The sequence below is a fragment of the Myotis yumanensis genome, unplaced genomic scaffold (genome assembly GCF_028538775.1).
Source record: "Myotis yumanensis isolate MYYU_CA2020_CCGP unplaced genomic scaffold, mMyoYum1.0.hap1 SCAF_3, whole genome shotgun sequence".
NCBI lineage: Eukaryota > Metazoa > Chordata > Mammalia > Chiroptera > Vespertilionidae > Myotis > Myotis yumanensis.
The window spans coordinates 170,135,214-170,161,098 of NW_027223754.1; the positions used below are offsets into that span (position 1 = coordinate 170,135,214).

At 36.2% G+C, this 25,885-nt stretch overlaps 1 protein-coding gene across 1 annotated transcript in view; it reads left to right on the forward strand.

Moving 5' to 3' along the window:
• The window catches only part of ADAMTS20 (ADAM metallopeptidase with thrombospondin type 1 motif 20), a 167,997-nt gene that overhangs the window by 69,905 nt on the left and 72,207 nt on the right, over window positions 1-25,885 (forward strand). The window contains exons 9-20 of the mRNA XM_070407804.1: window positions 335-481; window positions 1,823-1,964; window positions 3,079-3,183; window positions 8,567-8,712; window positions 10,080-10,261; window positions 10,360-10,496; window positions 12,728-12,845; window positions 15,201-15,296; window positions 17,534-17,700; window positions 17,857-17,986; window positions 23,611-23,737; window positions 25,269-25,479. Of these exons, the coding sequence (XP_070263905.1) occupies window positions 335-481; window positions 1,823-1,964; window positions 3,079-3,183; window positions 8,567-8,712; window positions 10,080-10,261; window positions 10,360-10,496; window positions 12,728-12,845; window positions 15,201-15,296; window positions 17,534-17,700; window positions 17,857-17,986; window positions 23,611-23,737; window positions 25,269-25,479 (1,708 nt within the window). The remainder of the gene's footprint in view (window positions 1-334; window positions 482-1,822; window positions 1,965-3,078; window positions 3,184-8,566; window positions 8,713-10,079; window positions 10,262-10,359; window positions 10,497-12,727; window positions 12,846-15,200; window positions 15,297-17,533; window positions 17,701-17,856; window positions 17,987-23,610; window positions 23,738-25,268; window positions 25,480-25,885) is intronic.

Here is a 25,885-nt window from a genome sequence, read left to right on the forward strand (position 1 = left end):
ATGTTGAAAACTGCCAGCATTTTTATGTGAATGCTTTGTCCTTATTGCGAGGAGGTGAGCCAGAATCCAAATATTTTGATTGTGTAGATTCAGATATCATATTAACAGACTGCTTCTGATCAAAGTTATAACCTAGTGTTTTTCAGCGATTATGTGCTTCTTAAGGTGAAGGTAACCTAGTTTATAATGCTTTATGGAGAGATCAAGAGTACAAATTCTGATGAAATCAGACTTTTCTGTTTTTTACATTCTAACATAATATAGATACAAGAGATTTGTTACCTACGTTGTATACATATTTTAGTGTTTTTTAACTGTCTGTTTTTATTTTTAGATTTAATGTTCCACATGATGATAGTTTTAAATGTAAGGAATCTGGAATTAAACATCAATATCATGTGATGGCTCCAACTCTAAATTACCACACAAGTCCTTGGACCTGGTCAAAATGTAGTCAGAAATATATCACTGAATTTCTAGAGTAAGTCTGGTTTTATGTTACTTTAGTTAATTATTGCACATTTATTAGATTATAAAGTTTGAAATTTGTATATTTTAAATGGATTCAATTTATGTTTAGTTTTTCATTGTTTAAATTCAAACTTACATTCATTGTACAAATGGATGTTTAAAAACATGGAATTTTTTAAAAAATATATTTTATTGATTTTTTTACAGAGAGGAGGGGAGAGGGATAGAGAGTTAGAAACATCGATGAGAGAGAAACATCAATCAGCTGCCTCCTGCACACCCCTTACTGGGGATATGCCCGCAACCAAGGTACATGCCCTTGACCGGAATCGAACCTGGGACCCTTCAGTCCGCAGGCCGACACTCTATCCACTGAGCCAAACCAGTTAGGGCAACATGGAAAGTTTTGTTTGTATTTCAGTCTTAAATTTTTTTGAGGGGTTACAGTTCAGATCTAGCATTCCCTTTGCCATTTTCCACTTTCCTAAGTCCTTTAAATAAATGATGTACTCTCATAACAATTTGCAAGGTAGATATTATCACTCTCAATTTACAGATGAGGAGACTTAGGGCTCAGGGTGACGAAATAGCTTGTCCACAGCCATGCATCCTGGGAAGTGGTGGAACCGAAAGCCAACTCCCAAACCTGCCATTCTGTCTCTGTGTTGTACTCCTTTCTTAACCCCTTTGAGATGGAGACGGCATAATACTGTTTGAAATTTTTTTGATTCGTTGTTCAGATATATAAATGTGTTTTCTCAAATGATTTGAAAGCTTATTTCTATTTTTACATTTTGACTTTTGGGGCATTAGATATAAGGCATTACTATTGGATGGCAGAATAGACCAAAAGTATCATGTGATCAACATATGAATATTCGTTTCTAAATTATATTCTGATGGGTTTGTCTTTTTAGAAATATATATATATATCAGAGAGGAAAAGAGAGGGAGAGAGAAACATCAGTGATGAGGGAGAGTCATTGATCGGCTGCCTCCCGCATGCCCCCTACTGGGGATTGAGCCCACAACCCTGGCATGTTCCCTGACTGGGAATCGAACCATCCCCTCCTGGTTCATAGATGCTCAACCACTGAGCCATGCTGGTCGGGATTTTTTTTTTAAATTGTATCTTAAAGGAACTAGTGGGTCTCACATGAGAATAAACACATCAGAAGTCTTTGTAAACTCTGAGATTTTCTTACTGACTTTGATTTGAGCTGGGTTTTAAATTATGAAAAAATACTGATTTTCTTTGGAAATAAAGAACTACAGAAAATGTGATGAAGAATCATATACTGACATGCATATGTGTATATTCACAATATTTCATCTTCTGTCATTGGTACAGCACTGGTCATGGGGACTGCCTCCTTGACAAACCAAATGGGAGAATATATGATCTGTCCTCACAACTTCCTGGATTAATGTATGATGTAAACAAGCAGTGTGAACTTATGTTTGGTCCTGGATCACAAGTGTGTCCCTATTTGGTAAGAAAAATTTTGGCTTTTTGTTTGAAAACTACCATAAAGTTGTAGTTGGAATATATTTCAAAGTGTATATTCTCTTTAACAGAAGGTAAATTAAATATATCTTAAACGTTTTTAAGTGTTAGAAAAATCTGGTGTTTGTCAGAAAGGGGCTTAAAAAAAGAGAAACTAAAATTCATTGAGTGATTATTATATGCCAGGTACTGTATTAGGTGCTTAAAAGTTATCTCTAATTTTCACATTAAACATCCACTATGGAAGGGGGAGATTTACCTTAATTTCTTACAAAGAAGCCACATTTCTTTCTTCCTACCTGATTTAGACACTAAACAAACTTTGAATTTAAAATTAGAAAAAGAAAGAAATTATCATGTGTATAGCTCCTGTGAGCCTCCATAGATTTTTGTTTCTTGTGAAAACTTCAGAACCCTTTGTTCAAAAGTTGAAAGTCTGCATTATATTCACAAAATAGGAAACCAGTATACATTATACAGTATTTCTATGCACATTATTCATACATTCCTCCATTGGATCAAAGAGGGCTTTTGGAAACTCTTTGTGAATAACATTTAACAACAAAAAGTCCTTTAGAAAAATATCTTGCAAAGAGAGAAAAATGCCTCACATAATTTTGAATATTTCCACTCCAATTCATCTCTCCCATTGTTCAATGCATGATGAAAATCTAAAAGTTAAAAAAAACGATACTAAATGCTGCAATTTTATGTATTTAGAGGAAAATCAAGAGCTAAAACTTAGTAAAGATTTTTTTTAAAAATATATTTTTATTGATTTCAGAGAAGGAGGGAGAGGGAGAGAGAGAAACATCAATGAGAAAGAAACATCAATATCAATAGGCTGTCTCTTGCACGCCCCCTACTGGGGATTGAGCCCACAACTGGTATCAAACCATGACGTCCAGGGTCATAGGTCAATGCTCAACTCCTGAGCCACCTCGGCTGGGCAGTAAAGATTTTTTGCTGATTATTTCCAGGTGTGACCATGAAACCAGGAATTACATAAGATCAGTTTGTGAACTGATGCATTATATTGACTTGATCGGGTAATTGTGGCATCATTTTCACTCTTGCTTGCCTGCTCGGTTCCTCTGCAGAAACAGTGCAGGCGTCTCTGGTGCACGAGTGCAGAAGGAGTCCACAAGGGCTGTCGTACTCAGCACATGCCCCTGGCAGACGGAACCAACTGTGGTCCTGGGATGGTAGGTTTTCTCCAAGGGTGAGTCTTGTATCGAGAGATTATCAGAGGATGTGATTGCTCTGCATTTCAGCACTGTTCATCATTTGCTGTCAACTTTTGTTCTGCTAGTTGATTTAATATTATTGCCATGGTTTTTTATGTAGAATAGTGTCTAGTGAATTAAAATTATAATTTCCCCGGTTTTTCAAGATCTAGCAGATGAATATTAAAATTACATATAGTTATCAGAAAGATAAATTCATGTGTACGTATAGTTATCTAAGTATATTATAGTTTTGTTATTAAAGATGAGTATAGACATGAAGGCCCTAATATTTCAGCAAATCTCCAAATTTAAGGATGTTAGGATTTCATACATTTTTCTCCCATAAAATTCAGTTAAGTATAACTGAAAGTTTTAAGTGTCTCCTTTGGATTTTGTTGGTTCTAATTATATTGAAATACATTATATTCCTACAATAAACTGCCTGCCATAGTGCATCTTTACCATTCTAACATCAGTAAATCCGCCAGGGTGATGTCGAGTGACAGGGCTCACCATGATCATGAAACGTGTTGTATGTGAAGATGAATTCAGATTGTACTTGGTGCTCCAGCATGAAGTCAAATATTGACTGTACTCAACAAATTGTAGTCAGCCTCCTCTGAGCTACTCCATGCAAAAGGAACACTTCTTGGCAGTGGGTTAGCTAGTGCTGCCAAAGCTCACATTATGCAAAAGTAAGAACTTCAAATTAAGTTCAGTTCACTAGCTGACCTCGTGTCTTTACCACCTGCTGCTTTAGTGAAATGTGTGTACCAGCTACTGCCCTTTTCTTGAGTCACTTTTCCATCCGAAGGCATGTGTTTCCCATAAATACCACTTAGATTACAAATGAATTATTAAAGTTTAATTTGAAACTTCAGCAATTTTTATAGTAACCTGAAGTACTCATTGAAGTGGTTTTGCACTCAAATTATCTGAGGATCAAAATTCTACTGGAATTCTTCAGTTTATAGATTTAAACTGGAACTAAATTTTAAAATTTGAATTTTATCTAAAATTTGTATTTTGAGAGTAAGAATTATCAAAAAGACTATTTTTCTCACTTTTTGTGACTAGTATTCATAATTAGCTTTTTCTTTTGAGGAGGAAGTGGCATTTGTTGAGTTACTGATTATCTGAGTAAAGAAAAAGACATCTCTGAAGTTTGAATACGGGGCTGTTGATATTAGAAAGAAGACTTACTCCAAGATGTTCACCTGATTCAAATCTAGTGCTGTAACAAATGTTAAAGTTACTATATCCTGTTGACCTTCATGTTTGTTTACATGTGGCTAAAATAGTAATTGATATATTTATAAATATCAAGAGATACATTATGTATAACTAATTTATTGAACAGTCTAAATTCAGTTCAGGCATAAACATTTTTTTTAAATTGAGAAATATGAGTCACATGCACTTATCTTAAATGTGCAGCTTGGAAGGTTTTATCAAGTGTAGATGCATACATAGCCAACATCCCCACTAAAAAAGTTCAGTCTTGACTCTTTGCAGACAATTTCCCTTCTCTCCAGAACCAGCTCCTGTTCATGTTTCTATCTCCATAGATTAGTTTGTTTGTTCTTGATTTAATACAAATGGAACTATGTAATGTACCCTTTGGGGGTGGAGATTGGGTCAAGCTTCTTTTGTTCAACGTAATGTTTTTGAGTTTCATCCATATTATTGTATGCATCAGAACTTCATTCCTTTATGTTGCAATATAATTCAAATGTACAAGTGCACCATAATTTGTTTACCCAGTCTCCAGTTGATGGACATTTGGATCATTTCCAGCTTTTGGCTGTTATGAATAAAGCTGCTCTGAGCATCCTCATACAGGTTTTCTTATGGGCATATATTTACATTTCTCTTGGGTAAATATCCAGAGTAAAACTTCTGGGTCGTAGGGCAGGGGTGTGTTTGACTTCATAGGAGAGTGCCAAACAATTTTCCAAAATATGTGTGCCATTTTAGAACCCATAAGCAATGTCTGAATGTTCTAGTTGCTCTGCATTCTTTGCCAATTTTTGATATACAAGTATTTTAACAAAAAATTAGCTATCCTAGTGGGTATAAAATGGAATCTTATTCTGATTTTAACTTACATTTCACTGATTATTACCAATCTTGGGAATCTTTTCATGTGTTTGTTTGCCATTTGAATATATCTCCCTATGATGTGGTATGATGGGCATGAATTCGTTGGAATTAAGGCAAATGTGATGAGACACCGAGACCTTCTTTAAAGCCCATGTAGATTGAAAGCAGAGGTAGTGTTTGGGGTAACTACATGTAGATCATGATAGGTATAAATTCCCTTTTTAATTAATTGAAAATAGTGAGCCCTTATATTGCATTAGCATTAGCAATGTCCTGTATTAAATGGATTATTTATTCAAGGGACATTTTAAATAAATGTCCTGTAACGTTGCCTTAACACTCTTCTTTAGTCCATTTATCTTGTGACTGTCTTACATGTGAGATGGTCTGTTAATACATTCATTTTTATGAAAACACTAGAGGCCTGATGCATGAAATTCGTGCAACAGTAGGCCTTCCTTCCCCCAGCTGCCGGCACCTCTGGCACCCGGGACCTGGGCTTCCCTCGCAGCCCCAGCTTCATTCGGAAGGTCGTCAGGAAGGACGTCTGGAAGGATATCTGTTCTAATTAGCATATTACACTTTTATTATTATAGATGATGAACCCCTCTGGCAGTGAGTTGATTTTACTACATAGTGTCTAGTATAACATTTTATTCTTCCCATTCTCTGATCTCTCTCTCTTTCTCTCTCTCCCTCCCACCCACCCCCCCACACACACCCCATAACACACGCATACACAAGAATGCATGCAGGGACTATTGAACTATTTCTGGAAGATGCCAACAAAATGTACATGCACATAGTACAGTCTATACTGAGATTTTGCTTTTGTTCACTCCTAATATGGCTTTTTTCTATTGAATGATTTGTTCTAATGAAGGGTACAAAGTATTTTTTCTCCTAATAAAATTGTTTATAGTATTCATTCATTCAGCAATGATTTATTAAGGGTCTGCTATATGATCAACTTAGATCAACTCAAGCTATTTTGAGGGGGCAGGGCAGGAGTTTGATTTCTACATTTGATATGTTCATTAGACATTCAACTGAAGAGGAGGAAACAGTTGTATACAGTCAGGAGATCAGAAGAGAGATCTGGACTGGGAGTGATTGTTGATAGAGAAGAATAAAGGGCCGGGATCTAAACCTGGGGATATTCCAATGTTAAGAGGTTGGAAAAAAAAGAAATAGTAAAAGAAACTGTGAAAAAGTAATCATTAAAGAAGAAAGAAAACCAAGAGTGTGGAGCTCTGGAAACTAACAGAAAAATAATGTATCCGGAATCATAATTAGCTGTTCACATACTGCTAAGTCAAGGAAAACAGAGACTGAGACCTAGCCATTGGTTATACATTGTGAAAGGCCCACACATGAGCCATGGAAGTTGGTATAAAGCTTGGCTAAGGGGAGATTGTGGGGAAATAGGCAGAGAGAGATAGACAATGAGCATAAACAGAACAGTAGCTGGTTAGGGAAGTGAGGTCTAAGAAAAGTTGTTGTTTTTTGGTTATTGTTGTTAAAGTGGCAGGAAAAAGAGTATGTTTATATGTTAAAGAGAATATTCTAGTGGAGTATTTTCAAACTATCTCAATTAAAGGACCAGTCTTCTTTAAAATAAAACATTTTCAAATTATTTTTTTGTACAAAATGATAAAAACGGTTGACTAGGAAAATGAAAAAAAAAAGAAGACCTCCAAAATGTAAGCCAGGTTTTCCTACTGGAAAAAAATTGTGGTTTCTAAAAATATTTAAAAATGGAATTGTAATGAGACCCAAATACCACTGCTGGATATATATCCAAAGGAATTGAGAATAGGGTCTTGAAGAGATATTTACACTCATGTTTGTAGCAGCATTATTTACAGTAGCCAAAAAGTGAAACAACGCAACCGTCAATCAACAGATGAATAAACAATATATGGTATTTACATACCTTGAAATATAATTCAGCCTTTTAAAAATGTATCGGGGTGACATTGGTTAATAATATTACATAGGTTTCAAGTGTACAGTGCTATGATACATCACCTGTGTATTGCACTGTGTTCCCACCACTCAGATGTAGCCTTTGTAAAAGGACATTTTGGCACATGCCATGTGTGTGAATCTTGAAGACATTATGCTATGTGAAATAAGCCAGTCATAAAAAGATAAACACAGTACGATTTCAATTTATGAGATATCCTGAGTAGTCAGACTCATAGAAACAAAATAGAATGGTGGTTGCCAGGGGCTGGGAGGAGTGGAGAATGAGGAATTATTATTTAATGGGTGCACAGTTTCAGTTAGGGAAGATAAAGATTTCATTTTGGATGGTTGCACAACAATGTGAATGTAGTTAATACCACTGAACTGTACACTGAAAAATGGTTGAAATAGTAAATTTCATTTTAATAATAAAAATAAACATTAAATTATGAGCAAAACCAATATAAGCTTATTTTTAAATTATTAACTTTAATAAACATAAACTTTCTCTGTAAAACTCTTACAAAAGTTTCTAAATGCTCCCTCACAATTTCTGTGCTCATCTTCTCACAGGCTGATAGTGACTAATTCATAGACCAGCATCAGCACATGAACCGCATTAGCTTTCATGTCCTAGAGACTGGAACAGCAATGACACAGAGGAGATGAGACAATTGCTGAGTCATGTTCTGAGTAGTGAGAAGGGCTGAGATTAAGTGGATAAATGGAGGGATTAATTTTGACTAGGATCCTGGATTTTTCATGTATATAAATAGGCACAGACGCTGATGGGTGGGTAGAAGGGCTGCTGGGAGACTGACAGATTTTTCTGCAAGTTTCCATTTTCTTGATGAAAGTAAAAAACAAGTGATCATTGAGGCTTTGGAGGAGATAGAGTGGAAAGTTAGGTCAAAGAGTGAGGGATAGATAACTGCATTAAAAAAAAAGCATGGATAAATACCGTATTAATCTAATATTTGCTTTAATTTTTTTATTTTACTAAGTTTTTCCAATATGCATAGGTCTTCCCTACCCTAAGGAGACTCTAAATCTTAAAGGCAGGGGGAACTTTTTAATTCTTTTTGCATTCCATAAATCTTAGTTACTTGATAGATACTCAGTAAATATTCAATAACATGGCATTAAATGTAATCACATCTGAATAAACATTTTGCTTTAAATTGTATACATTTTGTTCTTCTATTGATCTGCTGCTGCTCTTATAGTTACTATAGTGTTCTCACTAGATCTATATGAATCACTTTTCTTTGTGTTATTTTTATAGCATTGCCACCATGGGCTGTGTGTAAACAAAGAAATGGAAACACGTCCTGTAGATGGTGAATGGGGACCATGGGGACCTTACAGTTCTTGTTCAAGAACATGTGGAGGTGGAATCAAAAGCACAACCAGGCTCTGTAATCGCCCCGAGTATGTCCTTTTTATGTCACTGTAAATTAAGATTATCTCAAGGCACCAGAAACTAAACAGCAGTTTCATTCACTTCTAAACTGGAGGTCAGTCTGTAAGTTTCTGAGATTCAGAAAACTTCTGGGACACTTTAAGCCATATTACTTTATATCTTGGTAGATTCAGACCTTTAAAAAGCTGATAGATAAAAATAACCTTTAGAATCTGAATTGAGACAGAGCCTACTTTTTTCTGATTTAGTGTGAATTTGAGAAATAGTTATAAATAATGACAGTAATATAATGGCGTTTTTTACATTTAGTGTTTCTGTTGAAAGCTACTTTCCCCTTTTAACTATGTTTTGGCTGTCCTGGACAAGACATGTAGTTTCATTACCAGTTTTTTACTCATTTGTGTAATTCAACAAGCTATTTTTTCTTTCTTTACCTATTATGTTAGAGATGTGTTCATGTCTTTAGCTTGAATAAGTACGGAAGCATATCTCTTCTCATTATTTAAAAGAACTTAGAGATTCCATAAAGATTTTGAAATAATTTTTCTATTTTTATGTGATATGAAAATTGGTAAGCAGTATGACACTTTTCACTTAAAATCTATTACCAATAATTTTTTAACGCAGAAATATGACATATTCTGAATAAAATCTGAATTCATTTGAATTTTAGAATAACTAAATTATGCTAGAAGTCTTCATATTTAAAAATGCTGAGAAAAGAGTTTTTGTTTTCCAGCATAAGTTGGATGGATATAGAGTTGAAACTTGTTGAACTAAGTGATAAGTAGATCTATGACAAACACACATGTATATTTCTTTTTTTTTTTTAACATGGTATTATCTTTTTTTAAATCATGTTTGGCTCATTTTCCACCCAGAATATGAACAAACCATTTAAAAAAATATATTGTTAATGATTTCAGAAAAGAAGGGAGAGGGAGAGAGTGATAGAAAGATCAATGATGAGAGAGAATCATCTATTGGCTGCCTCCTGCACATCCCCCACTGGGGATTGTGTCCAACCAGGAATCAAAGTGTGACCTCTTGGTTCTTATGTGCAAACTCAACCACTGAGCCACACTGGCTGGGCAAACGAACCATTTTTTGAAATTTTAAAAGAAATTCTCATCATAGTTCCTTGTTAGTTATCAAATCATGAATAAGGTATCATTTCTCTCCTTTAGGCCACAGCATCCACCAAGATGGATATTTTTAGGTTATTAGCCATGGGATTGCTTAAAACCATGTTACATACTTGTGTTATATTCAAAGTGTTAGTGGGACATCATGGAAAGGAATGAAACAATTGTAGAGGTAAACAACAAAAATAATATTGTACTGATGTGCTTTAAAATGTAATGAATTTGACTAGGCCGAGAAACGGAGGCAAGTACTGTGTGGGCCGCAGGATGAAATTTCGATCATGTAATACTGATTCCTGTCCAAAAGGAAAGCAAGACTTTCGTGAGAAGCAGTGCTCTGATTTTGATGGTAAACATTTCAACATCAATGGTCTTTCCCCTAACGTGAGATGGCTTCCAAAGTACAGTGGGAGTAAGTAGTTAGAATATTTTTGATGTGAATCTTTTTTGAGTCCTAGGAACAAACAGTTGCATTATTGTATGGCAAAACTTTGACTTTTTTTTTTACAGTTGCCATAAAAGATCGCTGTAAACTCTACTGTCGGGTTGCTGGAACCACTAACTTCTACCAGTTGAAGGATAGGGTTGCCGATGGTACCCCTTGTGGAACTGAAACTAATGACATCTGTGTTCAAGGCCTGTGTCGGGTAAGTAAACTTATTCTATTTAACGTGGCTTTTAGTAGACTATGACTTCTGTTACTTCAGAACACATTTTTGTGAATCCAATACGGCAACCTTTGGTGATAACCACATTATCTGTAGGAGTATCATTAGGAGACTTTGTTTACGAGGTGATTTTCTGCCATGAAGAGTAACTCATGAAGCATTAAGGTAAGTCTGCCAATTTTGTTTTGTGTGTGGTACTCAAAATCAAGATAAGGGATGAGGTCAACTTTCTAAAAAGATAAAAAAATATTAAGACACAAGGGTTATAAAGTCCTTTTATCCTTCAAGTGTGACCTGTGGTGACTTTTTTTATCCCCTCAGTTTTAGAAGCAGTGGTATCCTCCCTCCCTCTGTCCATTCTTGTTTCTTAATTCTTGGGTAAATGCTTCAAACATTTATTGAGAACCTACTAGATGTCAGATAAAAGGATGGAACAGAGTACTAACCTCCAAGGTGGTCACAGATTTGTGAGGGAGATAGGCAGGCAAACAATTATAATGCACTACGATGGAGTCATCTGCAAGGAGGCTTGGGGATATTGGGGAAGGAATGTCTTAATTAGGGGGAGGTGGGTAAAGGTTTTGAAGAATGCTCATGGAGGATGTGAGGCTTGAGCTTATTATGAAGGTTTTAGAAAGGTGAGGATATAAGGTGAGATAGGGGTTGTTCTATGCACTTTTACCCTAAAGTCCTTGGAGATCTTTAGGATTTGGAATTGAAAAAGATGTGATTTGATTTGTATGTCAGAATCTTTAGAATGCACTGGGTTATGAGAAGATTGGAGATGGGTGGGCCATTTAGCAGGATTTTAGGTGAGAGCAGATGAGACCCTGAATTCAAGCACACATACTGCACATGGCGATCTTAAAAATGGTGATGAACTTGAAAACTAGGATAGTGAATGCTGTCTAGAGAATACACGTGAAATTTTATGAACTCATTCTTTTGGTTAAGTGTAACTTAATAGGACCGAGTTCTCCCTATAACCAAACATCTATTGCCAGTCACCCAGGTGACAGAGGGGTTGCACACAAGGTGCTAATGAGATGTTTAAAGGAACTTAAAGGAACTTACACATTGGAAAAACCTTAAATACTAGAAAACGGGTACTCAGTGGCCTGAAAAATTTTTGAATCTAATTTATCAGCAGAAAGTCATATAAAATGAAAAAAATATGATTACGTGAACATGTATAGATGCATACTCCTTTCAGAAACTATCTGCTTGAAATTTTTAAAATTCAAATATTTGCCTTCTATATAAAAATTCATGAGGTTTATGAAATTTTCTTACTTTTCCAATCACCAAATTTAGAGGACTTGTCCAGAGAACTAAAAGTTATTGCTGCATATGTAGAAGACACTTCTGCATTTGTTCTTTTAAACCTCTGGAACAAACCATTTACTTTTACCTTTTACTTATGTATTCATTGTTTTCATAAACCCTGTTTATTATGCTGGATATTAGTTTTGGATAAATAAACTTTCTTTCAATTGTACTCAGTTTATTATGAATTCTAATGTCATGAGTTTAAAAAAAATGAATCATGAAAGACATCTCTTTGGAGTTACTTTTAAAAATTCTTACCCGAGGACATGTTTTTATTGATTTTAGAGAGAGAGCGAAAAGGGGGGAGAGAAAGAAAGAAAAATTGATGTGAGAGAGAAACATTGATTGGTTGCCTCCTGTATGCACCTCAATTGGTACTGAACCCACAATCTGGGTATGTGCCCTGACTGGGAATTGAACCTACAACCTTTTAAAAGTGTACAGCATGATGCTCTAACCAACTGAGCCACCTGACCAGGGCTGGTGTTATTTTAATGTGTTACTTACATAGTCATATTTTTTGTGCCTCTTGAATGACATTTATTTAAAGAGTGGTTTTCAAATGAGGGATTCAGGAATCAGTCATTGTTTGTTACAATGTGGATTCCTAGGTTTCACCTTTAAGATTGCCCTGGTAGCCTTTTTAAGTGCCACTTTATGTGATTTTGATGCAGGAGGTATGTAGATGACTCTTTGAAAAATACTGCTTTTTCAACCAGGTGAACAGATATGTGAAAATGTTGACATATGAAAAGATCAGTAGATATTATGAAAAAAATCCTGCTGTATCAAATCTCCTATTAATTGAATGAACTTCGTAAAGCACCATGTTTATCATGAGTCATTTTTATAACATTGATTTGATTTATTGTATTTTGAAGCAAGCTGGTTGTGATCATGTGTTAAACTCCAAGGCCAGGAGAGACAAATGTGGTGTGTGTGGTGGCGATAATTCATCATGCAGGACAATGTCAGGAGTCTTCAACAGTGCTCATTATGGTAAGCTGTGTATCTGGTTCTAGTTTTCCCTTTTATTTGGTGTAATAATGGTATATGTGATGAAGGTATACGAGTAATGGTTTGTTATTGTTTTGTCTACTCTCTTTCCTTAATTAAAATTGATTGTTAGGGGGTGGGAGCAGGGTGGAGAGGGTCAATGGAGGAAAAAAAGGGGACATCTGTACAATAAAGATGAATTTAAAAATATAAAGTACAAGCCATGAAACTTAAAAAAAAGGATAGTTAAAGAAAAATTTCCTAAATATAAAAAATTAAATCTTATACCAGATTTATCCTTGAATTAGTGAATTCACCTGCTAAAGGCAAATGCATTTAAAAAAAATTATTAGGTGCGTTTATTAGAGTCAATCCACTGCTATTTGACAATGATGTGTGAATAGTCCCCCCAGTTAGCAATGTGTTCTTACTGCAGTTCCTATAATCCCTAATGTATACTGTATTTATGATGTTTCCAGGAAACTTGCTTTTAATTATTTTTCATTATTTGAACCAAATTTTTTTTTTGTATGTTGTGCTTCTTATTGATGACATATTGAAAATGTTGATTGAAGGTGGAAGGATGAAAACATTAACTTAAGTGTGGATTTTGAATTATTATTACATTTGATTTTCCAGGAAGTATTTGTATTATAAGATGTAACTGATATTTGGCCATGATTTCATTTTCTTCAAAATTGTTAAGAGAATATAGCAGATTTTTTTTCTATTCTAAAAATGTCTGGGAAATGTTTTTTTTCTTTTTTATGGTAATGAAAGCAGCCCTTTAAAACTTTCCTTGCAAAATAAAAATTTACTTTTACAGTTTTATTGTTCAGCTTTAAATTATATTCAATATGTTCGAGCACAGTTAAGTTAGTATGAATGCTTCATTTAAAGAAATATGTTTTAAAACAAAATTTACTTTTTTAATTATATTAAAAGTATACTTCATTTCATGCTATGATGATACTTACAAATCCTAGTTACCAGATGATCTGATTTATTTTTGTAGTTATGATTCATTATTTCATTGGAGCCATACATATTTGACCCCTTTTTTATAATAAATGGCCCATATTTATCAGTCTGATATGTATTCACTGGAAAACATTTTTCTGTATAAAACCACATGCACCAAATTTTACTATGAATTAATCAGTTTGCAAATGGAAAAAGATGTTAAATACATTTGTATGCTCTGAACAGCATTGTCACATCACTGCCCCCTGGCGGTAGCCTTCATCTTGTCACTTTTGCCATGCTTAGGAATTGCCTTCTTGAAAAACGTATAATAGCAAAGACAAATAGTGAAGGTCGTAGGAATATTTTGTAGTAAAAAATCATGGATTAAAATTAGTCTTCTAGACTGATAGCCTGCAACTATATCTATATAGTGCATACTGAATCATCAAACCTTATATTTCAATGTGATGCCTTAGAAAGATATAAATAAGGCTGCTCTAAAAACATGCAAGGTAATTTCATGTCGGACTTAAACTCTTTTAAATGTTTCCTTTTTAAATTCATTCCATATTTATCAAAGTTAGCGTACAAGAAAAATATCAGCTCCATTTATTCATGTATTAAATAGAAAAGGAAAATTCTATAAGGAAAAGGAAAAACTTAGAATTAATATCACTAGAGCAAATGAGAATGTTTAGACAATTATGAACTGTGTAACATGAGTAGTTTTAGCATACAAAACTTGCCATTCTTTCTTAATATATATTTAATATAGTGTTTCCTCATCTTTTGAGCAGTGCCAGTGTTGGTGAATTAGGTCTCATAAAATAGAAATATTATTTTCATTTCTCTCAAGTAAATTTTTTACTTTTCTCTTGACAATAATGTAAAATGTTGGGGGTACCTATAGGGATTTCTGCTTATACTAGAGACTAAAAGCTTAAAAAATATGCTTCTCATTAACTCACATTATTTTGCTCTTTACTAAGTTTCTTGTACACATATAGTAATGCCTAACTATTTTGATATCTTTTGGATTTGTGGATAGCATTTGGAATATTGAATTAAAAAAACATGTTAGGAAATATAAAATGTAGCATACTAGCTTCATTCTTATTCTATACTCAGAATTTTAGAAGAAAAATTAGGATTTGTACTTTTTAAGAATCCCAAACTCTCTTATGTTTCTAGACGACAACTACTTTTTCTCAATTCTTAGCAATTTGTAAGGCATTTATTTAAAAAGAGTAAGCACTGGTGTCATATATCAAAGATAAAATGAAATTAAGTCTGACTATACTATTGAAATTTTTCAATCATTCAGCAGTAATAGCCTCTGGACCATCTGTTTTTGTGTGTGTGAAAGTTAACATGTATAAAATTATATTGTAGGTTATAATGTTGTCGTAAAGATTCCCGCAGGAGCAACCAACATTGATATTCTTCAGCACAGCTATTCTGGAACACCAGCAGATGACAATTACCTTGGTAAACATTTCTAGTAAACAGCACCAATATGCGGTTCGTGTGCGATTTCATGGAGGTCTGCGGTTGATGTAAATTCTTGGAAGGCAAGCAGAGACCCCTGAAAAAACATGCAATTTCAGTTCATACTGAGCTGAGTCTTCTGACTCCAGATACATGTTTTCTTCTGAACTATACACTGATTCTTATTTGAAAAATATGGAACTAAATTCTGAGAAGTAAATTTGAAATTTTCCCCACGAGAGTGCTTTAAATAACCATAAAGGTTACGTTTAAAGTTGCATGTATATTTAAAATAAAATCCTCTTCTATCTTTTAATATAAAATTAGAGACTTGTTTGAGGTTTGATGTTTTAAAGAATTTTCTTAAATTCTCTTTTGCCATGTAGAAAAAGGATTTATATACAGTTTTTAAAAAGTTTTTATTTTAAAGAAAAGAACTATTGATTCATATATTTAGATGTTAATGAATATTTAGTTACAGTATATTGTCTTTTAGCTATTTCTAGAGTATAGATTTCATTTCTTACTTATTTTTAGAAAGTAGCTTTTAGGTTTAAGGAATTTCATTTAGGCCCAAAGATGAAGAGAATGCTTTACAATCCTTTTTCTTCTACCTGAAAAACACTCTAATATTGAATTATGTATGACTCACCAAGCTAGAGTAGGTGGTGTAGAGCTGAAATTCAGAAAGTACCTGCTTCACATTAATGAAATGTGAAACACTGGCTCAAATAATCAATGCTTATAACTGAGGATCTGCTTCTATAATGAACAGCTTATCTTAGGAATTGCATTTGGCATTATAAAATCAAATGTAAAGGGAACAACTGCTTAGTGGATGCAGGATATTTTGGGGGCGGTGGGGGGAGAGTGGGAGAGACGAAAAAGTTTTGGAACTGATAGAGATGATGGTTGTGCAACATTGTTCACTTTAAAATGGTTAATTTTACGTTATGTAAATTTTTGTAAAACTGCAAAAATATTCTCAAAGAAAATCAAGTGTAAATAATTTGATTAGTCTTTTACATTTAGTTAATATCTCTCTCTTAGGTTCTAAATATAGATATTGTATCTTCCCTAGGAATGCCCAAGTTTAAAAATTAGAAATGTTCACCAGTAAAATAGCAAAATGCTTTGCAAGAGAACTGCTAGTGACAATATTAAAATCTAAATTGAAATGAACAAAAACAAACAAGAAGATATTTCTAAAACGTATTTATGAAATGTGCTTAGGTAACTAAAAGTCGTAAAATGTATACAGTATTTCTCAGTCATGTTCTACTCATTTCCCTTAGTTTTAATGTAACTGATACTCCCTTAAATAGGCCTACCCACTTTGGCCAAAGTGCAGACTTATATGGAGCAATTTCCATTTTGTAGGATAAATGTAGAACTTTATTGGTTCTTCATTGAATTTAGTGGAGTATATAAAAACACTCATAATAGTCCATAGAGACAGAGAAATATCAAAATTATAAATACCTAGGTAGCTTTTTCAAGGGGTGTAGAATTTATTATGAAATTAGCCATACAGGTAACTTGTATGTCCTAGATGAGGTTCCTTGAAAGACCAAACAAACGTTTTCCAAACAGGCTATTGTTCAGCTGGGAACTATAAGTAAAGCCGCAAAAAGGATTTGGTTAATATGGCATTTTTGTTAGTGTAAAATTTAACATATTATATACCCTCTTGAAAATTAAAAATGCATAAAGCAATTTACGCACAATAACAGCATGCGTCTCCAAGAAAAAGATCCAGGCATTTATATAGAGAATCGTGTAGTCATCACATGCCTTTTGAACATTGACCCTAAAGTTAAAAAATTATTTTTTATTTTTCTGACCTTACAGTTTTAAAGCTGTGTACATTTTTTCCAAGATAAGTGTAAATGGAATGTTGCCGCAGTCCAGCGGCTCTTCCTTTCCTTGCCACTGATGGCCAGGATTGTTTTAGCTGATCTTGCTGCTGGGCCCATGGCTTCTTTCCGTTTTCCCACTTCTGTATGTCCCTCTGGAAGCTGCACGATTACAGAAGAAGGTTCCACCGCAGATAGAAAAGTGTAGGGCTGAGGAGTCCCTCCATTGTAGTAAAATAAATGATACCACATTGTAGTAACAAAGTGTATCGACTCAAGTATTTACTTTCTTCATTTCAAAAGGATTTGAATTTTAAAAGTTAAAAAATTTTCTGTGCTGGTGACTGGTTTTGCTGTTTCATGAGTACCATTCTTTTACAGCATTATCTGACACTCAAGGGAACTTTCTTTTGAATGGAAATTTTGTTGTAAGTATGGCAAAGAAAGAAATCCATGTACAAGGAGCCATTTTTGAATACAGTGGTTCAAACAGCTCAACTGAACGAATCAACAGTACTGATCGGCTAGAAGAAGAACTTGTTTTGCAGGTAAATTCTCAGTAGTCATTAAAAAGGCTTAGCTTTAATCATATTAGTAAACTGTGATGATGAAGCGCTTTGCGGTTATTATTAAAAATAAAATGATACCTTGTAGGAATATGTCTTTTATGAATTAATTGTATGCTCCTGTGCATTTGTATTGAGGTTTTGTGTGTGGGTAATTTGTACAACCCTGATGTACGTTATTCCTTCAATATCCCTGTGGAAGAGAAGAGAGACCAGTTCACGTGGGACCCATATGGACCATGGCAAGACTGTACCAAAATGTGCCAAGGTACACTGGCATTAAAAGAGACAAAAGTTTGTGCAGGCGGGTATAATTTGGGTTACTTTTGAGTCTGACTTGTATTGGCAGAATTCTCCCCACTGTCCACACACATGTATACCACACAGACATACAAAGCTTCCCTATCTTTTCCCTTCCTATTTTTCTCTTCACTCATTCTTTTTTATACTTAGCCTCACTTAGCTCTACCCATTTGAACATTCTGCATTACCATTCCTTTCCTTTCTCTTCACAGTTTCTGTCTCACAGTCACAGAAAGTTTCTCTAACTTGTTTCCCAGTGAAATAACCCCCCTCCACACACTTCCCCAGCCCCTTCTCTTTCTTTTAGTGCTAGAGTGCCAAACATTCTTTCATGCTTTTCTTTTCCTTCTGTGGCCACAAGAAATGTATGTTTGTACTGATAGCACGCATCACTGAAAGGAGAATAGTGGAAAATGGAAAGTTTACAGTAGGGACAGAAAATGAAAAGACTGCCATCTTTAATGCTTTGTAATTAAGGATAGGTAATTTGTGCAATACTGTTTGTTCAAATCAGTAAACATTTATTGAGAGACTACTTTGTTTCAGGTTATTAATAAGACCCCAATTCTGTGTTCAAGTTGTAAAGTCTAGTGGATGAAATAGAGTCTGAGTAGATGACCTTACTTTATAATGGTAAATAAATGGTAGGTACAGAGAGACCACAGAAAAGGTGGAGGGAGCACTCCATGAGGAGATTACATCTGAAGGTACAGGAAAGTTTGTGTAGAATGGAAAAGGAGTTCCCATGGGGACTAGAGAGACATTTAGGATTTAGGGGACCAGTGGATCAGAGGAGAGGATGCTACTAAGGACAGTGTGGACATGAACTGAGAGAAGGTGGGTGGCCAGAAGCAGTGACCACAGATGATGAGGATGGGAGGGACAGTCTAACAAACTGATGTCAAGGTGCCAAAGGTGTTGAGGCCCCTGTGGAGTTGGCACAGGGGCACCCAGAATGGCTGTGTGGGAACCAGGTGCTCCTGTTTGGGCTGTGTCTCAGGGGAGGGTGGAGACTGAAGAAGATGATGCTAGGCCAGCTGGAATAGATGCTGGCAGTAGGAAGAGAGAGCTTCGATGACACAGAGGAGAAGGAATTCATTTCCCCAGGAAGACCCTGCATGTGCTTCATAGGAGAGAATGGAGGTTTTGAGGACTGAGTGGGTGGGCTGGTCCGTGGCAGTGAATGTGGGAAGCTAGGAACACATCCATGGAACAGGGGAATGAAGGAGTGTTCTAAATGTGAACACACCAAGCAAAGAATAACAAGATCCGAAATGGAGGGTTGGACAAGACATAGTCGGATGGTTTGGGGGATCTGAACCAGGAGAGGTCTCTTATACAACTGTGTGCAAGGAAAAAGGAGCTACTATTGCCACATTGTGATGCTATGATTAATATTCTCTCTTTTTTGTGTGTGTGTAACTTTTGGTTTCCCTAAATTAAGTTTCCTCAGTTTTATTTGTCTCCTTGTTCTTCTGTGTACTGAAAGTTATCAGTCCCCAAACTTTTGGTGAGAACTATACATTTTGCCTGTCAGTTTCATCTATCAGTTTAAATTATTCTTCATCTCTCGCTACCATGTCCTCTTTTCTCTTGTTCTAATTAGTGTTGCTTTTTAAGTCTGTTACATGGCTGTCATCTTGTGCTTTACTTTCATTATTATTCAAGGAAATCTGTTCGACTTTCTTTTGTGTTGGATTTCCTGTTTTCTAAATCCCATGAATTCCTCTTTTTGATTGATTTCACCCACTGGGTAGATCATATCCCCCAGTATTTTCCTGAAAAAGGAAGATAGTTTTTTGAGACCTTTCCTATTTGAAAATGGCATTATTCTCTTCTCACGCCTGGCTGATAGTTTGGCTGGTATAAAATTCTAAGTTAGATTATTTTCCTTTACAGTTTTGAAAGCCTCCTTTTCTGGGTTGTTTTCTGATTTCCTGTGATACTTTCTATTGTGGAAGTTTTGTGAATTCCCTCTTTAGTTCTCCTGGTGTGAAATGTCAGGACAATGGGCCTTGATGTGGGTGTTTCTTTCATCTATTTTCCTAGGTTTATAGGATGCCATTCCAATTCAGAAACATATCCTTTGGCTTGAGAAAATTTATCACATTATTTCTTTGATAGTTTTTTCTCACATTAAATTTCTCTTCCATTTTCCCAAAATTTGTATTATTTGGATGTTCAGCATCCTGGATTGATCACTTATCTTCCATTTTCTTCTCCTTATTTACATTGTTTCCATAATATTTCTTCTCATAAATCTTGATTTGTTTCAAGGGTACAATATCCATGTCTCTGAGAATATGAATCCTAGTCTGCAAGTTTTATTGTGCTCCCTGACATACCTGTTTCATTTTAGTTGCATTTTTATTTTGGTCTCTACTGTATTATTGGTTTTCCTAAAATGTCTGCTGATCCTTTCTTGCTTTTTCATTATTAACACTAAAATGCTGAAAGTCCTCTGTGGGTCAGAAAAGTCAAGTAGAGGCCTCATTATTGAGTCATTGGGTCACTAAATAGCCTTTTTATATGTCATTGGGGATATGCCCCCAAGTGTCATTAGTGGATCTTTTCTCTTGGGGTGAAGAGAGAAATTCTCCCATATTCTTCTTCTTCTTTTTTTAAAAAATATTTTTATTGATTTCTGAGAGGGAGAGAGAGATAGAAACATCAATGATGAGAGAGAATCTTTGATTGGCTGCATGCCCCCTACTGGGGTCCGAGTCCACAACCTGGGCATGTGCCCTTGACCAGAATTGAACCTGGGACCCTTCAACCCACAGGCTGACGCTCTATACACTGAGCCAAACCAGCGAGGCCTCCCATCTTCTGAAGGTCAATGAGAGGACCAGGGAACCTTAAAAGTTGGCTTGGAGCTAGAGAGAAATGAAGACAGTCCATTCTGGATCTCATCATTCAGAAGGAAGACTTTTACCTAACCCCCTATTTTCATTTCAGTGCTTCCCAGCTTCCTTAAGCTGGGTCTGTGCCCTCAGCTTCACCTTCTCTGGAGCTATGATAGCCACAAGGCACACGAGGCTAGTCTGTTGAAATGTGCTCTCTATGAAATACACAATGGATTTGGAAGACCTAGCATAAAAAAGGAATGTACAATATATCATCAATAATTTTTATAATGATACTAGAGGCCTGGTGCACAGATTCATGCACATTGAAAGGAAATTAATTAGAAGGTGGCTGGCGGGGCGGGACTGGGTGAGACAGGCCAGTCACGCCCTGGAGCCAACCTCCCATGGTCCCTCCCCAGCTGGCCGCACCTGGGGCGGCACCGGGGCTTGAAGGGTGTCTATGGAGTGAGCGGGGTCCCTCCGGCAGGTGGGGTCCCTTGGCCTGGCCTGTGGGGGTTGGGCCAAAACCGGTTGTCCAACATCCCCCGAGGGGTCCCCGAGTGCGAGAGTGCACTCTGCAAAGTAGCTGTCGCTCAGCAGCTCCTGTGTTGAGCATCTGCCCCCTGGTGGTCAATGCACATCATACCTACCGGCCGGTCGCATAGCCTTTTATATATATAGAAAGATGTTGAAATTATCTCTCGGATATTTAAGGGTTAAATATAAATATTAATTTCACCATTATCTTTTTACTTTTTTAATGTGAATACTAGAAAATGTAAAAATACATATGTGGCTCACATTCTGTGTTTGTGGGACAGTGCTGCTTTCAACAGGAAGGGTAGGAGCGGAACCATTCTTTGTAAAAACTTTTCAATCAATTCTGCGTTGTTTTCAGGCCTACCCCTCACACACCGCCTCAGAGGAACCTGGTCTTCCTTGTTCCTGGGCTTTTCTTGGATTCGATGGCATGAGTGGTTTGTTTCTTATTCACCTACCCCTTCCACTCAGGATTAAGTTTCAGCTTTCTTGACTGTTAAACAGTTATTTCCATCTACTTTTCATATTCAGAATTTCCTTTTCCTGCAATACTGTGTTTCCTTTTTTAGTCTTTGTGTTCTTTTAGGTTTGTGCCTTTTCAATATGCCTTTAAGAGTTATTTCAGTTAGTGTTTAGGAAGGAGCGGAGATAAACGTGTGTTCACATTTAGCTAACTGGAAGTATGCCCTTGAACTTTGATAAAACAGAAATCTGATCATGTCACTGACTGCTTAGACTTTTTCCTGTCTCCTCCGTGCGGAAAGTGTGAAGTTTAATGTACTCTGGCCCATTACAACCACTTCTCTTAGTTTACTTTTGCTGTGATTATGTTACATGAATCTCAGTGGCTTAGAACAACAAAGGTTTATTTCTTGCTCATACTGTTTTGGCTCTTAATTGGCTGACTCTTCTTTGTTTGGTATCTGTGTCCATGTCATTTAAAAAAAAATCAGTAGGCCCCTAGATGGTTTGGCTCAGTAGAGATAGAGCGTGATGGCTTGTAGACTGAAGGGTCCCGGGTTCACTTCTGGTCAAGGGCATGTACCTCCAGTGCAGGCTCAATCCCAGGCCCTGGTCAGGGCACATGTGGAAGGCAACCAATTGATGGATCTCTCTCAGTGCTCTCCCTCTCTCTCTCTCTCTCTCTCTCTCTCTCTCTTTCTCTCTCTCTGTCTGTCTCTTCCCTTTCACTCCTCTCTTCCACTCTCTAAAAATCAATGGAAAAATATCCTCAGGTGAGAATTAACAACAACAAGTCAATAGACTTTATTTTTAGAGTTGTTTTAGGTTTATAGAAAAATAGAGAAATTTCCTGTCTTTCTTCTTCCACTCCCCACCTCCATTCCTGTTATTAACATCTTGTATTAGCATGGCACAATTGGTACAATTAATGCATTATTATTAACTAAAGTCCATAGTTTCCATTAGGGTTCAGCCTATGTTGTACATTCTATGAGTTTTGACAAATGTATGGAGACATGTATTCACTATTATAGTATCATGAAGAATACCTTCACTCTTGAAGAAATCCCTCCCTCCATCCCCTCTCCAACTTCTGACAACCACTGATCTTTTGCTGTCTGTCCATGCCTTTTTCATTCATTACTCCAGACTGAAAGCTCAGCCCATTTGGGGAAGGTTGTCTTGGAGTTGGAGGGGTAGGAAAGGGCAGGCAGACACATGTAGGGCTTTAGAGCTTCTGCCTGGAACTGGAATAGGCCACATCCCCTTACAGTAGGTTGGCATAAGCCTGATGTCAATGGGCAGGGAAGCATGCTCCTCCCACAGGAAGTTACAGTAACATTGTGGCAAGTGGAGCTGTGCAATTATATTACAGGAGAAAGGGTAGCAAATAATGGAGAACAATAACATAGTGTACCGTATAGCATCAGCGCCAACCTGGCCACTCATTTCTCCTCTCACAACCACTCCTTAAAGCTATAATACATTTCCATCTGCTCCACTCATACCTGCCCACTTTTCTCATCTCTTCACTAAGCACACCCCTGAGTCTTTCAGGATTGAGTTTATTATAGAAAGTAATTCCTGACTAGATTAATATGCTAGTCTGTCCTATATACTGTGTGGAATTGTTTTGCTTTCTTAGCTGAATCCTTTAGGCTATTAGCAGAATTAAATAATTACAGAACATCTTCTTAATATGAGTTTTCTCTTTAATTTTCATTTGACATTGGCCAAGGTCTTCACAGAAGAAAAATTACCTGCATACGTAAGAGTGATCTTATGGTAGTGCCTGATCAAAGATGTGACCACCTACCACTTCCATTGTTTGTGACTGAAAGATGCAATACAGACTGTGAACTAAGGTAAAGGAGTAATAATGTAAGCAATGTGTACTGTAACCAGGGTAAAGCAAATTATCGAGAAGATGGAAAGCATCTGGTGCAGTGACTGGCCCAGAGTGGGCATGTAGTTAATGTCTATCCTCTGTTCCTGCCAGGCCATTATGAAATTTCAGGCTCACTGCCTTATGGTGGAACTCAGCAGTTGGTTTGAATTTTTGTTCATAGTACTTGCTGAATTCCAGTATAGAGGCCTTAATATTTGTCTAGGAAATAAAAATAAATTTGTCTGTAAAATATACACAAATAAACTCTAATCTGAAAACCCAAGATCTGAAACAATAAATTTTGTAGCATGATTCTGTAATTCTCATATAACTGATAAGCCAATGAACTTTTAAAGTTTTTAAGGATTAGAGAATCAATAGAGAAAGAAATCAATTTTTTCCATTAAGCATTAAGAAACATGACCATAGTGTGTGTGTGTGTGTGTGTGTGTGTGTGTGTGTGTGTGTGAGAGAGAGAGAGAGAGAGAGAGGAAGAGAGAGAGAGAGATTAGTCTTAGAATGAAGCTAAGAACAATAACTCATCTAGTGGGTAACAATTAACATTTGGGATGGCCAGAACCTCCTTCACTCAGCAAGGATGAAAATTTTTATATGTTTATGGTGGTGTTTGGAAGAACTGCCCGTATAAGTTGCATCACTGCATTGCAGTGAAGTGAGGCACAATGACATCCTTGAGATACTGTTGGGTATGGAAATGAACTCTGTGCGTTCTATGCTTTGTCATACTGGAACACGACTATTGCCTGATAGGTTGCTGGACCATAATCGGAATAATTTGGCAAAAAATTGAAGATTTTACTTGTGGAAAAAATGTTTTCCCTGAAAATGTCTAAGAGTAGATCACATGAATTAATAAGAAAATGTTGCATGCTCTACAAAAACCTTTACCACCTTTCAAAGGCTTTGTCTAAGTAGTCAGATCCTCAGTTTCCCCCAATCATAACTACAGAGGGTTGCCTAGGAAGACACTACCTGATTATGAGACAAATATATTCAGTTATAGACTTAGTCATACAATTATTGCTACTAAATAATTGGGTAATCTTGGTCTAAATCAGTTCTTTTCAAAAGTTTTTGGCAAAGTTTGGGGTTGCAAAGCCACCCCCCAGAGCCAGGGTCAATAGGTATAGTGCTGGCTCCTATCTCCAGCTTTCACCAGACCAGCTTCATTTTTATCTAAGTGGAGAGCAAGTTCAGTTTTTTTGGGGGGAAAAAGAAATATTTCTAACAAAAAAAAATTCAAGTGCTTATACCATTTGAATACACAACACCTCTTGGACTCATTTTCTCATCGATAAAATGAAAGCATGATCTCTAAGAATTTTTTATTTAGAATTCAATGACATACAAAATATTTTCAGATGGCTTGCTTATCAACTTTCCCACAATTTTAAAAACTGAATCGTATGCACGAGCTTCTCTGAGTCCGATTTTTAAGATGCATCAGTTGTCACACCTCCTAAGTGTATTAGCATCCTTCCCGCTAGGTGGCACATCGTCGGCAAAAGTGAATGTTCATCCCACTGTGGTCAAGGATACAGGTCCTTGGACGTCCACTGCATGAGGTATTCCGTGCATAAAGGACAGACTGTCCCAGTAGATGACCACTACTGCAGTGACCAACTGAAACCTCCGACCCGAGAGCCCTGCCATGGCGACTGCGTGTTAACAAGGTGGCATTATTCGGAATGGTCCCAGGTACAAAGAAAAAGTATTCCTTAAGAAAAGTTACTCCTTTTTTCCTAGTTAAATGTTTGTTTCTCTAAAGCAGAGGTTCTCAACCTGTGGGTCGCGACCCTTTGGGAGTAGAACGACCCTTTCACAGGGGTCGCCTAAGACAGTGATGGCGAACCTTTTGAGCTCGGTGTGTCAGCATTTTGAAAAACCCTAACTTAACTCTGGTGCCGTGTCACATATAGAAATTTTTTGATATTTGCAACCATAGTAAAACAAAGATTTATATTTTTGATATTTATTTTATATATTTAAATGCCATTTAACAAAGAAAAATCAACCAAAAAAATGAGTTCGCCATCACTGGCCTAAGACCATCGGAAAACACATATATAATTACATATTGTTTTTGTGATTAATCACTATGCTT